The sequence below is a fragment of the Crocuta crocuta genome, unplaced genomic scaffold (assembly GCF_008692635.1).
Source record: "Crocuta crocuta isolate KB4526 unplaced genomic scaffold, BGI_CrCroc_1.0 scaffold81, whole genome shotgun sequence".
NCBI lineage: Eukaryota > Metazoa > Chordata > Mammalia > Carnivora > Hyaenidae > Crocuta > Crocuta crocuta.
The window spans coordinates 1,308,072-1,324,495 of record NW_027527808.1 but is presented as its reverse complement, the minus strand read 5'-3'; the positions used below and the strand labels follow the sequence as shown (position 1 = coordinate 1,324,495).

General features: G+C 35.1%; 1 protein-coding gene across 3 annotated transcripts in view; it reads left to right on the top strand.

The window, feature by feature from the left end:
- The window catches only part of IL7 (interleukin 7), a 55,337-nt gene that overhangs the window by 34,674 nt on the left and 4,239 nt on the right, over window positions 1–16,424 (top strand). For 2 of the 3 annotated variants that reach the window (XM_077774574.1, XM_077774581.1), the window contains 2 exons: window positions 8,151–8,231; window positions 9,300–9,431. In XM_077774574.1, the coding sequence (XP_077630700.1) occupies window positions 8,151–8,231; window positions 9,300–9,431 (213 nt within the window). The remainder of the gene's footprint in view (window positions 1–8,150; window positions 8,232–9,299; window positions 9,432–16,424) is intronic. The other variant, XM_077774585.1, reaches the window with a different exon arrangement.

Sequence of the window (16,424 nt, the reverse complement as noted above, 5' to 3'; positions counted from 1 at the left end):
ATGCTCTTCCTTTTTTTTTTTTTTTTTATGGATCTGAATTTCTGACCTATACAATTTTCCTCTTTGAAGAAACTTTTTTTTTCAACATTGCTTCCAAGGCAGGCTTACTGACAACAAATTACCTTAGCTTTTATTTGTTTGAGAAAGCCTTTATTTCTTTCCTCTTTGAAGGATAACTTCTCAGGGCACAGAATTCTAGGTTGGTGGTTTTTCCTCTCAGCACTTTAAATATTTCACTTTACTCTCTTCTTGCTTCAGTGATTTCTGAGGAGAAGTTGGATGTCATTCTTATTTTTCCTTCCTTATAGGTAAGGTTTTGCTCAGCCATCTCCCCACCCATGACTTCTTTTGAGATTTTTTATCTTTGAGTTTCTAAGGTTTGAATATAATATGCCTAGATAGATGTAGGATTGGAGCGCTTACTCTGCTTAGTGTTCTGAATCTGTGGTTTGGTATCTGGCATTAATTTGGTGGAAATTTTCAGTCATTATTGCTTCAAATATTGTTTCTGTTCCTTTATCTTTCCTTCTGATATTCCAATTATATATTTGTTACACAGTTTGTAGTTGTCCACAATTCTTAGATACTCTGTTCTGGATTTTTTTTCTAGTATTTTTTCTTTTTGCTGGTAAGTTTTATATGTTTCTATTGTCAGATTCTCAAGCTCAGAGATTCTTTCCTCAGCCACATCTAGTCTGATAAAGATCTCATTCTATCACAGGAGTTTTGATCTCTAGCATTTATTTTTATTTTATTTTATTTTTTAATGTTTTATTTATTTCTAGGAGAGAGAGAGAGACAGCATGAGCAGGGGAGGGTCAGAGAGGGAGGGAGTCACAGACTCTGAAACAGGCTCCAGGCTCTGAGCTGGCAGTCAGCACAGAGCCCGACACAGGCCTCGAACCCACGAACCGCGAGATCATGACCTAAGCAAAAGTTGGAGGCTTAACCGACTAAGCCACCCAGGCACCCCTCTAGCATTTATTTTTATATCCTTTCTTAGAATTTCCATCTCTCTGTCACATTTTCTGTTTTTCTTGCATGTTGTCTACTTTTCCCAATAAAACCCTTACTGTATTAATCATAGCTTTTAAAAATTCCCAATCTGATAATTCCAACATCTCTGCCCTATATGACTCTGGATCTGATGCTTATTCTGTCTCTACAAATTGTGCCTTTTGCCTTTTAGTATGCCTTGTAATTTTTTATTGAAGGATGGACATGATGAATTAGGTAAATGCATCTGTGGCAAACAGGCTTTGAGTAATGAAATGGTAAGATGTGGGGAGGAAGGGAACATTTTATAGTTCCCTGTGCCTTTGGATTGTAAACTTTACTAGTGCTTCTCAGTATCTCCCTATGTTAGGTGAGACAGGATGGCTAGAGGGGGCTGGAGTTGGATACTTTCCTTACCCCATGTAGGTTAGGCTCTGATGAAATCCAGTAGGTTAGGTTCTGGTTAACTAGTGTCTCCTGAGGTAGGCCTTGTTAAGAACAATGTAATGCTCTGACATATTTTCAGATCATTTTGTTTCATTCCCTCTGCCAGAAGCACATGGGGATTTTTCTTAGATATTCATTGTGAGGAACTCATAGACCTTCTATAGGTAAAACTCAGAAAAGTGTGCTTCCCCCCACCCACACACTCACTGATGGTAGGGTGCCCTTGAAGTTTTAACTTTCAAACTTGTCCACTTTGAGCGTCCAGCAAATTATCAACTATGGGTTAGGTTTTTCTATCTAGTACTGGCTCCCGTGGAAATTTATGCCCCTGTAAATTGTGATTATTTATATCTTCCTGTCTGTCTCTCCAATATTTGGGGCAGCAGTTTTCCCTATGAACTCCCTTCTCTGACAGATATAAAGAGTTGTTGATTCTTTGGTTCATACAGCTTTTTACTTGTTATTATGACAGAGTGGCAACGTCTAAGTTTCTTACATGCCATACTGGAAATCAGAATTCTTCCAACCAATATTACTCCATACAAATATTCCTTTGACTTATATAGCATTTAATTAGTTAACAATAACTATAACTCAGTATTAAGGAATTGACTTAGTAAATATGCAATTCAGGTCATAAGAGCGAAAATGTATGAGCATGTCAGAAACCAGACTACTAGTTGAGGGTATTCAGTGTGCTGTGGCATTGGCCGATATGTTTTTACAGAAAAGATAGAGTATTGATCAAACTAGGAAGTTAGTTAAATGTTGATCAGTTAGGAGAGCTTCTCCTACATATATTCATATGTGTGTATATGTACATACATTTGAATTTATGGTTTACATAATATCTTTTACCTTTGTTGTTTTATTATAAGCACATTCCTTTGTTCACACACATACCTCAAAACAAATATCTGCTTTTATGTTCCATAATTAATATTATCATTTATTATCAATTTTTTTCTACTTTAGCTTGCTCCTTTTATGTGGATAAATTTCATACAAGACTTAGCTAACTGACCTGTAAAAATGTTTTAATGTTTATTTAGTTTTGAAAGAGAGAGAGAGAAACAGAGCATGAGTGTGGGAGCGGCAGAGAGAGAGGGAGATGCAGAATCTGAAGCAGGCTCCAGGCTCTGAGCTGTCAGCACAGAGCCTAACGTGGACTTCAAACCCACGAACCCATGAACCGTGAAATCATGACCTGAGTCAAAGTCAGATGCTTAACCAACTGAGCCACCAAGGCATCTGCTTACTTGGCTTTTCAGTTGGCATTTTAGATAATGGGCCATCATCTCTTTAAAACAATCTATTCTCCTGGTTTTCTTTCCAATTCTCTGACTTCTCTGTGTATGTGTCTATTTGACATCTGTTCTTGGATCTCTGAACATCAATTCAAACTTCATCTGTTTAAAATCAAACACATGACTTATTTACTCCACCTTTTCTACTATTCCCTTTCTCAGTAAATGCCAACATAGTATTAGAACCCAGCCGTCACCCATGGTATGTCAATCTCTCTTAACTTTAATTTTTAAATCATGTTACATTGGCTTCCAAAAGACTCACCTATCTCTACATTCTCTCCCACCACGAGGTCCCACCACCATTAGGATCAAGACAATGCTCTTTAACATTCTGCATAAGACCCTGCACAATTTGTCTCTTCCAGCCCTTCTGTTTTCAGGCAGAACACCTGCCTTCCCTTACTCTTCTTTTCTAGAAGCATATCTGTCATGTTCCCTCCCATTTAAATGCAGCCACTCATGGAGATCCTCTTCCATTTCCTCTTTCTTTAGTTCATTCATGGTTCAGATCTCAATTAAAGTTTCTTTCTCAAGAAAGTCTTTACTGAGGTTCCTAAGTAAAATCCTTCTTGTATAGATTTTCATGGCTGCATATGCCTTTTTTATTCATAACAATTATCAAGTATGGATTTGACTGTGGTTATTGGATTAATGTCTGTCTATGCCACCAGAGCGTAAACCTCCTGAAGGTAGGAACCATATATAATTTTGATGACAGTTCTGTCTGTACTACTGTAAAGCACATGGTAGATGCTCAACAAGTTTTGATTGAAGAATAAATGAATGACATTTTATTTACACTAAGAATGAGTTACCAATTCATACTACAATCTGCTAAGTCACCTGACAAATGGTAAAATTTGTACCAATTAAAGTAGGATTCCAAGAGCAGTATACACCTTTTCAAAATTCATATGGAGTACAGATTTCACCAAAAATAAGTCTTACTTTTAAAAGGTCCTCTGAATGAATTTTTATATGGGACAAAGCTTTGGATCATGGATAAGTTGTGATAGTGATGATCAGAAATGAAGATTATTTCTGTAGGCAACAAGTTCATTTTCAGAAAATGGCAAGGTATGAGTCTGAATCTTTATTTTCTGCATCAAAACCCCAATCCATAGAATCAGCCCTGTCCTACAAAATCAATAGGAAGATAGAAAAGAAATAGCAATCAATTATGCAGCTGATGACCAGAATCACTTATCTTCAATAGACATAAGTTCATTTAAAACACGTGTGACCATGAAGATTCCCTGTGAACCATACTGACCTTCTCTCCTAAAAGGGTGGGGGGTAGGGAAGAAAAATTAAGAAGAGAACTACCTCTTTATGACACCAATTGGATAAGAGTGTTTCTTGTTTTAAGTTACTAACTTTTGTGATCATTTATTAGGCACTAATAGCTAATGAACAAGCTTCTACCAGAGGCTTATCCTCCTCATGCTGAAAAACATGGTGCAAGTAGCCAAACTCAGTTGTGCAAAAACATTTCAAGCACATCTGCTCTTGTCCCATCTGCAAATGTCCACTATCCAAAGCACAGTATTTTGGTCAAACTCAACATCAATAGGCAGGGAAGTTATTCTCTACAGGAGGTTATGGCCACTTGATATCAGGTTCAAATCTTTAGAAATTTATGAGGAGTCTTTACAGATGTGATTAAGAATTTTGACATAATGAGATTATCTCATTATGGGCCCTAAAAGCCATCCCAGATGTCTTTATAACAGAAAGATAGGGGTGGGAATGCAAACTGGTACAGCCCATCTGGAAAACAGTATGAAACTTCCTCAAAAAGTTAAAAATGGAAATATACTACAATTCAGCAATTGCACTACTAGTTATTTATCCAAAGAATACAAAAACACTAATTTAAAGGGATACATGAACCCTGATGTTTATTGCAGCATTATCAACAATAGCCAAATTATGGAAAGAGCTCAGATGTCCATAAACTGATGAATGGATAAAGAATAAGTGGGTGGGAAGATGGTTAAAGAGGTGATGGAAATAAGGAGTTGACTTGTGATGAGCACTGGGTATTGTATATAAGTGTTGAATCACTTACATCACACCTGATAGTAATATTACACTGTATGTTAACTAATTGGAATTTAAATAAAAACTTGAGGAAAAAGGAGATTTAACAAATACATAGAAAAGAAGCTGATGAACTTGCAGGCAGAGAATAGAGCCATGTGACCACAAGCCAAGGAACGCCAAAGCATGCTGGTAGCCAACAGAAGAAAGAAGAGGCAAACAATGGATTCTCAACTAGAGTCTCCAACTGATCCCTTCCTTTTGGACTGACCTCCAGAACTGTGACAGAATAAATTTCTGGTTTTTCGAGCCACCAAGTTTTTGGCAATTGTCTACAGTACCCCTAAGAAACTAATACATCCTCTGATAGGGTAGAGGGAAAAGTTGAATATTGGCTGAAAAATCATCTAATTTACTTTAGCATCCTTTTGAAGGATAACCAGGAAATAAAGAGACTATGCATTGATACTAACTAGAAAATAAAGAGACTATGCATTGATACTACCAAAATAAATGAACAAAGGAACACATAAATAAGCAAATGAATACATAGATGAGAAAAATGAATTCGTGTCAAAGATGAACTATCCATGAAAGCAGTAGAAAATGTCAAAATTTTTCTTCTTAACACTTTGTAAAAAACCAAAGTAAGAAGATCTAAAAATAATACAATGTAAGAGAAGAGAAAAATAGTGAAAATTAGGGTGAGTTCTTTAGGTTTAGGGGAAGAATGGAGGATAGATGGAAGCCAGAAATAAGTGCTGTGTTAGAACAGGCATATGGAAGACATGGGGGAGAAAACCACAAAAAAATAAGATTTTTAAAAATCAAAGATAAATACATAAAAAGAAAAGGTGAAATAGAAAATACATTTTATATACATTTAGTGTTTCTGAAGAAGCTACTGTTACAAATATAATAGAAGAATTCAAAGAATAAAATTATACTGAAATGAAAAACATGTAAGTCTATAATTGAAAGGGCATTATGTATTTTTAGAACAATTTATATAACATGTTTCATACTGGAAAATATTGCAGTTCAAAGTCAATGTGATCTTGGCTTTTCTTTTTTTGATTTTACATATTCATAATAAATATGAAGAAGTCTTCAAATATGTCATGATGCCTATAAGAAATTATTATTGATAAAGTAAATCAAGTAAAGTAACTCATGAGATAGGCATCTAAGGTTCTTTTCAACTCCGTGATTCTATTGACCTTAGTCTGAGCCATCCTTCTCATCAAGCCTGAATAAAAACAATTTCAGAAACCAACTGTAATTGGCACTCATGTACACCTGTTAATGTATTCATAAAATGCACTGAAGTCAATAATTGTTACCTCTATAGGAGTCAACCTTTTAACTGTATAGTTACTTCTTTATATACTATAACAAACATTTGGCAAACAAATCAACTGGTATAACATTACCGTTCTGTATGTATATATGCATACAAACATGTAACTACATATCAATGAGTTGTTGTATTTTTTTTAATACCAGGAGCAATGGCTTCACCAAATGGCTTTTCAGATATTCATGTGCCAGGCAATTTGTTAAAATGATCCAAGAAATGTACTAATTATGTACTAATTGTACATCTTTTTATATATTTTTGGTAAATTGGAAAACATCATAGATTAGCCGCATATTTGCCTTTTTTTTTCTCTTTTTAATGCTTCAAGTTCTTATTTAAATTCTTCAAGTTCTTAACATATAATGTACTATTAGTTTCAGGAGTAAAATTTAGTGATTCATCACTTATGTAGAACGCCCAGGGTTCATCACAAGTGCCCTCCTTAGTACCCATCACCCATTTAGCTTTTCCCCCCACCCAACTCCCCTAAGCAACCCTGTTTGTTTTCTATGGAGTCTCTTTTATAGCTTTTTAAAAATAATTCCATGACCCAAAAAAAGCTCTACATTTTATCAAAGAGAAATAAATGTATATATGATTTATTGGGGTTTTTTTGGGAATTAAATGGATATCCATAGGAAAATGATTTCATAGGCAAATATCAATTCTCCATTGCCTCTTCAGGAATGTGTATCATGGTGACATGAGAATGGTGTTAGAAAACATATCCATTTGCACTTGAGACATTTTCAGTATAACTGTGGTGGTTGGCACTAACAAATATTCTGTTTACAAAAGCATACTTTTCCAAGGGTAAGAAGTGATGTAAACATGTCCAAAAGATGCAGCATCTGCCCTTTATATCAAATGGCACAAGAAACTGGGACTGTGTTTTCTTAGTCTGTTTTTCTCGTTAGGGTTTGGCAGGGACCTTGCACTTGGCTGATAGTAAGTGTTGAGTGATTAAATGAATGTTCAGACACTAATTCCTGCAGGTATAGCGGATAGTATATACAGTTAAAGTCAGGATATACCCAGAGACCATTTATGCTTTTCGCAGGTGACTGGAGTAATGCACGCTTTTCTGAGAGAAGCCCATGACTAAACTTGCCATTACTCTATTTCTCCTGTTTCCTTGGTGAGAACATATAGGCTAAGGTTACTTTAAGTCTTTCTAGAAGCTCTCATAGCATGGAATTGCTAGTTTATTTGACAGATAGTCCAATCCTGTGCGTAAGAGAATCTGAATCCTTAGGAAGTTCTTCCTAACACCTCAACTAAATTCTTGATTCAAGTAATCACCAACTTCTAATACTACATTCCTTAGAAATGAAAAATGAACATGGACTATCTGCCTTTGTACTCTACATGACAATATACACATTCAATCCCATTGTTTCTCATCAAAGTTCTATCTTAGCATCCCAAATTGGATTGTTAAAAAAGCTGTGTAGAATAAATTACAATTTCACTGTGTCAAGAGGTTTTCTCTTATTTTAATGTAAATTCTTTTTTTGCCATTTTATAGTGGCAGGAAACTGGACTGAAAAACCTCTTAAATGCATCTCAACTTCATGATTTCAAAATTTATAGTATAAATATAGTATAATATTTATACTATATTATAAATATTATAAATATAGTATAAATATACAGTTATAAATATACAGTATAGTATAGTATTTTGTCTACATAACATAACTTTTGAAATAGGTACTTTTATTTCCCCAAGTGAACCAGATTCTTTCAGTTATTTCTGGGATTAAATTATGGAGTCTGGGGGAAGCTCTAAATACGTGAGGGTTTGTATATATATTTGTTTACTCTTCAACTACAGAAAACTATTCTTTATACCTAGTCAGCTGAACCAGGTTAAAGTTATTTTCCTTAAAATGCATATATTAAGACAAAGTATTATAACGTTGTTTTATAAATTGCTACATATTAGAAAAATCCCCAATTTAACCATACTGTTATATAATTACTTTCTACAGGACACCATGATAAAAAATCGTACCAATTGCCCGAATAATGAACCTAACGTTTTAAAAAAACATGCATGTGATGATAATAAGGTAATAATAATTACTTGAAATTTATATGTCATTCAAGCTTGACTTTATAGAAGCTTATATTATTTGTATGTCAGTTAGAGATAATTATATTGATTACATTCATAGCATATTCTTTTGGTCCTAATCAGACAGTTCCCGTTGACCTATTAAATTATATATACTGTGGTCTTCTTTTATACTTTATTCTACAGAAAGCCCTATGCTTATTTGTTAAATATTTTTTTTCTATTTTAGCACTTCAATTTTCACTTTGAAACTGCTAGAAGACCTGCTGAATTCAAAGACACACATATCCCTTATTTCTGAAATTCTTCTGTGGCAAAATATTTGTTAGAGTGATTGCATGTACATAAACATAAGCCATGAGCATAATTTACTTTTAGGACTTTGAAATGTTTTCTTTCAATATTTGCTTATCTTCAAACAACTACTACCTCTGGTTGGTGGAATATTACAACTTACAAACCTTACGACAAAAGTCTGTGTCGTTTCCTTCCACAGAAACTAGTATGATATTCAATAGCCTTTTTAAAATTCACAGTAGCTGAGTTAACCTCATAGTATCTCAGAGTATATTCATAAATTCTTTTTAGTTTACTTTTTTACTTTAAATATTTGAACGACTTGTTTGAGGTGAATATGGACCTTTATTTTCTTATTGCCAGCAATTCATCCACAGCTCAAAAGGTACAAAAATAATAAGAGAAACCACATATCTTTCATTACTGTTGGCTCCAGAAGCCTTCTCCTATGGTTATCTCCTTTAAAATTGAATAATCTTACTATATGTTCACTCAGAAGTGATAAGATTATAAATGTATATTATAAAGAAAGGAGACTTTACGAAGTAAAATAATCATTACACCAAATTCTAGGTACTTCCGGCTGTCACTTAGGAGCTAAACAGTTTTAGTTTAGTTATTTGTCAGTCATTGATTAACTGGAATAGAAATCTGGGGCAGAGGCGGGCATTATTTGGTACAGCTCTGGCTTTAGGCTCCTTACTAAAGCTTGTCATTTCTTAATATTTTGTTTGAACCACGACCCTTCTAATTTTTTCTGTAATAGGAAGCTGTGTTTTTATATCGTGCTGCTCACAAGTTGAAGCACTTTGTCAAAGTGAATAACAGTGAGGATTTCAATCTCCACTTATCAAGAGTTTCCCAGGGCACATTACAGTTGTTGAACTGTACCTCCAAGGTAAGTTGTTTACTTTGAACAAAAATATAAACTAGTCCTCTAATAGGATACTATAATTCTCTTATGAACATATCTATTATCTTAGAATTTTAAGTGCTTATTATTACCTGAAGTTTAAGTACATTTACACAACTCTAGTTGAGGAAAATCTTACCTATCCTTAGCTGGGGCAAATAGTTTATGAAAGGTGAGTAAAAATAAATGAGTGCATACTTCATTCCTATAATAACTTTCAAAGAGGCTAATGTGATGAATTTTTACCTCTAAAACACATTAATAATTTTAATCCATTAGTGTACACATTTATAAGAACTCATAGCCAATAAAAGAGGTCATCAAATGTATTTAACAATACATTTACATGTATTTACATGTCTTTACATGTTAAATATCTTTACATGTTAAAACTGGGCATATATATATATGTCCAATAATTTTTTAATTTTTTAAAATAATTGTGTTAAGTATATAGGGTTAATTTTTCCATACATGTCTGCTATTGGTTATGAAATATAAACAGCAAAACAAAATTTGGAAGACACTATCTTGATATTAGGCAAACGTTTCTTCATCTGCCAAATGGAGAAAAATACAGTTTTTGTAATTGGATGGCGAAAGGATTAAATGGCATAATTCATGTGAAGTGCTTAGTACTAAAAAGGTTTCAGTAAATAATATATGATTACCATTGGCACCCTCCCCTTTTCAATAATTTTACCAGCTGTCACAAAACCAAAAAGTTTCTTATGATATTTTGCAAAGAAATTTTTACATTTTAATGATAGAAAAAGGGTTGTGTGCATTTCTATTTTTTAATACCAGTGGTTGTCCACAGAAGGTAAAATGGTACAATTGCCTTTGAGCCCTATTGACAGTGAAAATGTCAATTTCATTGACAAATGAAATACAAATGAAGATACAAATATAAATGAAAATACAAATGAAAGAATTTGAACTTCATTTATCATTACATTGTCTACCTGATGCAAGCCAGTCTCCTCTTGATGTCCTGGATTTACCAAGCTTAATTCCCATTTTGTCGCCTTATTTATGTTAGTCTTTTATGTGGAATTTCTACTGTTTTTTTTTTCTACAACTAGGAGCCCTCCTGTTCTATGCATCTTTCAAGGCCAAGCTTAAGTCTCATGAAAGCCTATACTCCAGGCTACCACCTCTTAATCCTTATGTAGAGTGATTTCAAAGCGCTGTCTAATGTAGAATGGCAGCTAGGCTTCTTGTTGCTTATCCCTCTAGTTTCTTAATAGTGACTCTTGCTGGAAACACTATGTTGAGTATAAAGGCTCAAATCAGGGCAGAACTGAAAAGTGTGCCGACAAAGCTAGTGATATCAACTTGGCTTAGGAAGCCATAAGGGTTAGAGGTATGCTATATATTTGTAATTCCTTCTCTCATAGGTTGAGTGTTGCATGGAATAACATGTTCCAAAATCAATTAATTGTAGAAGAAAATACACAAATAATATAAATCTTGAAATTAAATAAATTTATGTTACAAAGTTAACTAACCTGATACAGCCTACTTTTTTCTTGAAATTATAAGGCAAAATGTTAGATTTGAATTTAGCAGCAGTGAATTTCCTTCATGAGTCAGGCATGTTATAAGCTTTTATTGTTATTTAATTCATTTTGCTTCTGATGGGGAAAGCTTATTAAAATTTATGGTCAGGATTTAATAAATTAATGCTAACTTTATTTTCATGTTGATTAAAATTCTTCTTTTGTCTGAGTTAGTATACCGTTCTATATTAGTTTATCATATATCACAGGCATTAACATAGTGCTGGACATGGAATGTCATGGGAATTCAACTTTTAGAGTAGATAGATCCCCTGTGGAGTTGTGACATTTAAGAGAGATTTCAAAATAGCTACCAAAGGTGGGGAGATCTTAGAAAGGAGTCACAAATAGCCCTGATATAATCAGTTTGTGGTTCATGGTGGCAGAGCTTGACTGGGGTCAGCAAAGATGGGGCTTGGAAGTAGGATTCATTTTTGGCCTTTACTTTGACACAAATTCTCCAGATATGTTATTTTTTACAATGCTTATTTAGTGCTAAGAGAGTACCAGGCACTGGTCTAAGAATTTTATGTATATTACCTCAGACTTTACAAAAATCCTGCAAGTATGTACCATTAAGAAACTACAACACCGAAAAGGGTAGAAACATTCCCAAGGTCACAGACTGGTATGACGTACATCTGGGGTTCAATTTAGGTGGTCTGGCTTGACGTTATGATCTCTCATTCCACCATACTGGCTCAACTGTAGACAGACTTTACTGTCAAATTCTGTGAATGAATTGAGAAATAGACACAGAAGGTAGATATGAATTAATAGTGGGGCTTTGTTGCTAGAGAAGCTGGACTGAAGAACACAGCTTAGACCTGAAGTCAAAGTGAGGACTTCACTTCCCCCAGGAGTCTAGACCTGCATGCATCTAGCCTCAGGCAGAGAAGGAGGAATCCCAAAGTCTCCCCAGTTGAAGAGAGAACTTGAACTGACAAGTGCAAAGAGAAGCCCCACCCAGACTGTGCATTGTGGCATTATTTCTTAGAACTTACTCCTCAGTAAAGCACACCTCGTCCTTTGCTAGGTGTGATGACTTCAGAATTGATATTCCTAACAAACCAAGTAGGATTCTTATCATTTATTAAGCACTATGCATTTAACCCTCTCTATAACCTTAGGAGAGTTGGTACTATTGTTACAGAGTTGAGGACACTGAGCTTCAAAATAATTAATTTTCCCAAGGTAAAAGAGCAAATTGGGATTCAAACCCGTAACTGTCTGAATATTTTGCTCTGATCCCGCACCTAAAGAACCTCTTTGCCTTTTTCAGACTCCCATTTTGAGGGTCAATGTAGTGATTGAGTTCAGATTATATTCAACATAACTTTAGGAAGAGAATACATTCTTGATCGACTGGAAAGGACATTTGTCATTCAGACTGAATATGTGCATAAGAGGAAGGGAAGTAGGTGTGGGGTAGAAAATATCTTACCCTTGAGATTGCTGTATACCCTAAACACAAGGCAGGCTGTCCACTCAAACCTCTTTCCACTGGCTCAATGGTAACCACTGTGAGAAGTGATTATTACCTTGCCTAGCTGCTGATTCAAGTGTAACTTCTATCCCCCATGATCTATAACAGTAGTGAAGGCTCTGGAGTCAGACTCTGGATTCAAATCTCAGCTGTGCTATTGACTGATGGTGTGAGCTTTAAAAAGTTACTTAACTTGTTTGAATCTCTGTTTCCTTGGTTTTGCATTAAGACTTCTAGAAGTAGCTACCTCTATTATCTGAGAGTTAAAGCTGATTATATAACATGCTGTAACAAGTGTATGCCACATAACAAGCTTCAGTGAGCAATACGGCGCCACCAGTGGAGGGTGGAGCCACTTACACCAAACCCAGACCACCCTGTATCCTGCAGGGGCATCTTGATTAGTACAGGTCTGACATTGAGCAAGCACAGCAGGTCTCTTCCCCAGAGGACCAACACAGATAGACCACATGCACCAAGTCAGAGCGTGCTCCAAAGATTCAGCTTCGGTTCTGTTGGAAATAGGACTGGGATTTTTTTAATTTAGGCTTATAGATTTTGTTCATTTGTTTGGGTTTTATTTTTTCCTTCTCTCATTTTTTTGGATCAGGTCTTCCTTCCTTTCTTTCTCTCTTTCTCATTGGAATCAGGCATATAGGTTTTTGGTTGCTTGTTTGTTTTTGTTCCTTTTCTTCTTCTCTATTTTTGAAATAGGCTTTTTCTTTTTAAAAATCAGGCTTGTTTTAACAAACAAATCAAACACACCTAGTTATAAAGGCCCAAACACACTCCACTGCAAGCAAGGAGGAACTCTGCAGAGGACTGATGTGGGGAAAGAGCAATCAAATCACAACAGTAGAGACTGCACACAGCATACACCAGAAATACTTACTAAAGCACCAGGCCCTGGACACTGTATGATCCCTTCTTAATATAGTGTTACTCCTAGGAGCAGGAAACATAACAAGCTTTCATAACATGGAAAAGACAGAAAACTAGAGAAATGACAAGATGGAGGAATGTTCCCCAAAAGAGAGATCAAGAAGTAACCACAGCCAGGGATTTGCTCAAAACATATATAAACAATATATCTGAACAAGAATACTGAACAACAGTCATAACAAACTAACAGGGCATGAAAATAGCATAGAAGAGACTAGAAAAGCCCTTGCAGCTGAGGCAAAAGATCTAAAAACTAGTTAGGCTGAAATAAAAACATGTTGTAACTGAAATGCAAAAACAACTTAATGTAATCACAATAGGGATAGAAGAATCAAAGGAAGGAATAGGTGATATAGAAGATAAAATTATGGAAAATAATGAAGCTGAAAAGAAGAGGAAAAAAACTATTAGATCACAAATATAGATGTAGGGAACTCAACGATTCCATAAAGCGCAGTAATATCCATATCATAGGAGTCCAAGAAGAAGAGAAGGGAAAAAAGGGAAGGTTTATTGGAACAAATTATAGCTGAGGACTTCCATAATCTGGGGAAGGAAACAGGCATTCAAGTTCAAGAGGCACATAGAACTCCTCTCAAAATCAACAAAAACCGGTCAACCCCAAGACATACCATAGTGAAACTCGAAAAATACAAAGATAAAGAGAAAATTCTGAAAGTAACTAGGGACAAATTGCCTTTAACTACAAAGGTAGACACATAAGGTTAGCAGCACACATATCCACAGAAGCTTGGCAGGCCAGAAGGGAGTGGGATGATATATTCAAAATGCTAACTGGGAAAAATATGCAGCCAAGAACCCTTTATCTGGCAAAGCTGTCATTCAGAATAGAAGGAGAAATAAAGAGTTTCCAAGACCAGAAAAACCTAAAGGAGTTCGTGAACACTAAACCTTCTCTGCAAGAATTATTAAAGGGGGCCCTATGAGCAGGAAAGAGAGACGAATAGCAACAAAAACTAGAAAGGAAAAGAGACAATCTAGAGGAACAGTGACTTTACAGGTAATACAATGTCACTAAATTTATATCTATCAATAATTACTCTAAATGTAAATAGACTAAACCCATAAATAAATAAATAAATAAATAAATAAATAAATAAGATCCCTTGATATACTGCTTACAAAAGACTGATTTTAGCTGAAAGACACCTCCAGACTGAGAGTGAGGGTATGGAGAACCATTCATCATGCTAATGGACATCAAAAGAAAGCTGGAGTAGCCATACTTATATCAGAAAAACCAGATTTTATTTTATTTTATTTTATTTTATTTTTTATTCTTAAGTTTGTTTACTTATTTTGAGAGAGACAGACAGTGAAAGTGGGGAGGAGCTGAGGGAGGGAGACAGAGAATCCCAAGCAGGCTCCACACTGTCAGCACAGAGCAGGGCTTGAACTCATGAAACCATGAGATTATGATGTAAGCTGAAACTAAGAGTTGGACACTTAACTGACTGGGCCACTCAGGTGCCTCCAGAAAAATTAGATTTTAAGCCAAAGACTGAAATAAGAGATGAAGAAGGGCACTCTATCATAATAAAGGAATCTGTCCATCAAAAATATCTAACGATCATAAATATGTATGCCTCCAATTTGAAACACCTAAAGACATAAATCAATTAATAACAATCTTAAGGAAACTCATTGATAATAATACAATAATAGTAGGAAACTTTAACATCCCGCTTACAGCAATGGACAGATCATCTAAGCAGATCAACAAGGAAACAATGACTTTGAATGATACACTGGACCGGATAGACTTAACAGATATATTCAGAACATTACATCCAAAAGCAGAATACACATTCTTCTCAAGTGCACATGGAGCATTCTCCAGAAGAGATCACATACCGGGTCACAAATCAGGCCTCAAGCAGTACAAACAGATTAAGATCATACCATGTAAATCTTAAGACCACATGCCATGAAACTTGAAGTTGACCACAAGAAAAAATTTGGAAAGACCACAAATACATGGCAGTTACAGAACACCCTACTGAAGAATGAATGGGTTAACCAGGAAACTAAAGAGGAAATAAAAAAACAATACATGGAAGCAAATGGAAATGAAAACACAACAGTCCAAAACCTTTGGGACGTAGCAAAGGCAGTATAAGAGTGAAGTATGTAGCAATACAGATCTCCTTAAGACACAAGAAAAGTCTCACATACACAACCTAACCTTACACCTAAAGGAACTGGATAAATAACAGCAAATAAAGCCCAAAACTAGCGTAAGAAGGGAAATAAAATAATGAGAGTAGAAATAAATGATAAAGAAATTTTTAAAAAAATCAATGAAATAGAGCTAGTTCTTTTACAAAGTGAACATTGATGTGGGTGGGGGAGAAGGGAAGGGAGGTGATGGGCATGGGGGAGGGCACATGTTGAGATGAGCACTGGTTGTTATATGGAAACCAACTTGACAATAAACTATTTAAGAAAAAAAAAAAGAAAGTAAAGAGTGAACAAAATTGATAAACCTCTAGCCAGATTTATCAAAAGAAAAGGGAAAGGACCCAAATAAATGAAATCATAAGTTAAAGTGGAGAGATCACAACCAATAGTGCAGAAATACAAACAATTGTAAGAGAATATTATGAGCAATTATAGGCCAACAAATTGGGCAACCTGGAAGAAATGGATAAATTCCTAGAAACATATAAACTACCAAAACTGAATCAGGAAGAAATAGAAAATTTGAACAGACCCATAACCAGTGAAGAAATTGAATCAGTAACCAAAAATCTCCCAACAAGAGTCCAGGTCCATATGGCTTCCCAGGGGAATTCTACCAAACATTTAAAGAAGAGTTAATACCCATTCTTCTGACAATGTTCCAAAAAATAGAAATAGAAGGAAAACTTCCAAACTAGTTGTATTAGGCCATGATTACTTTGATTCCCAAACAAGACAAAGACCCAACTAAAAAGGAGAATTACAGACCAATATCCCCGATGCACA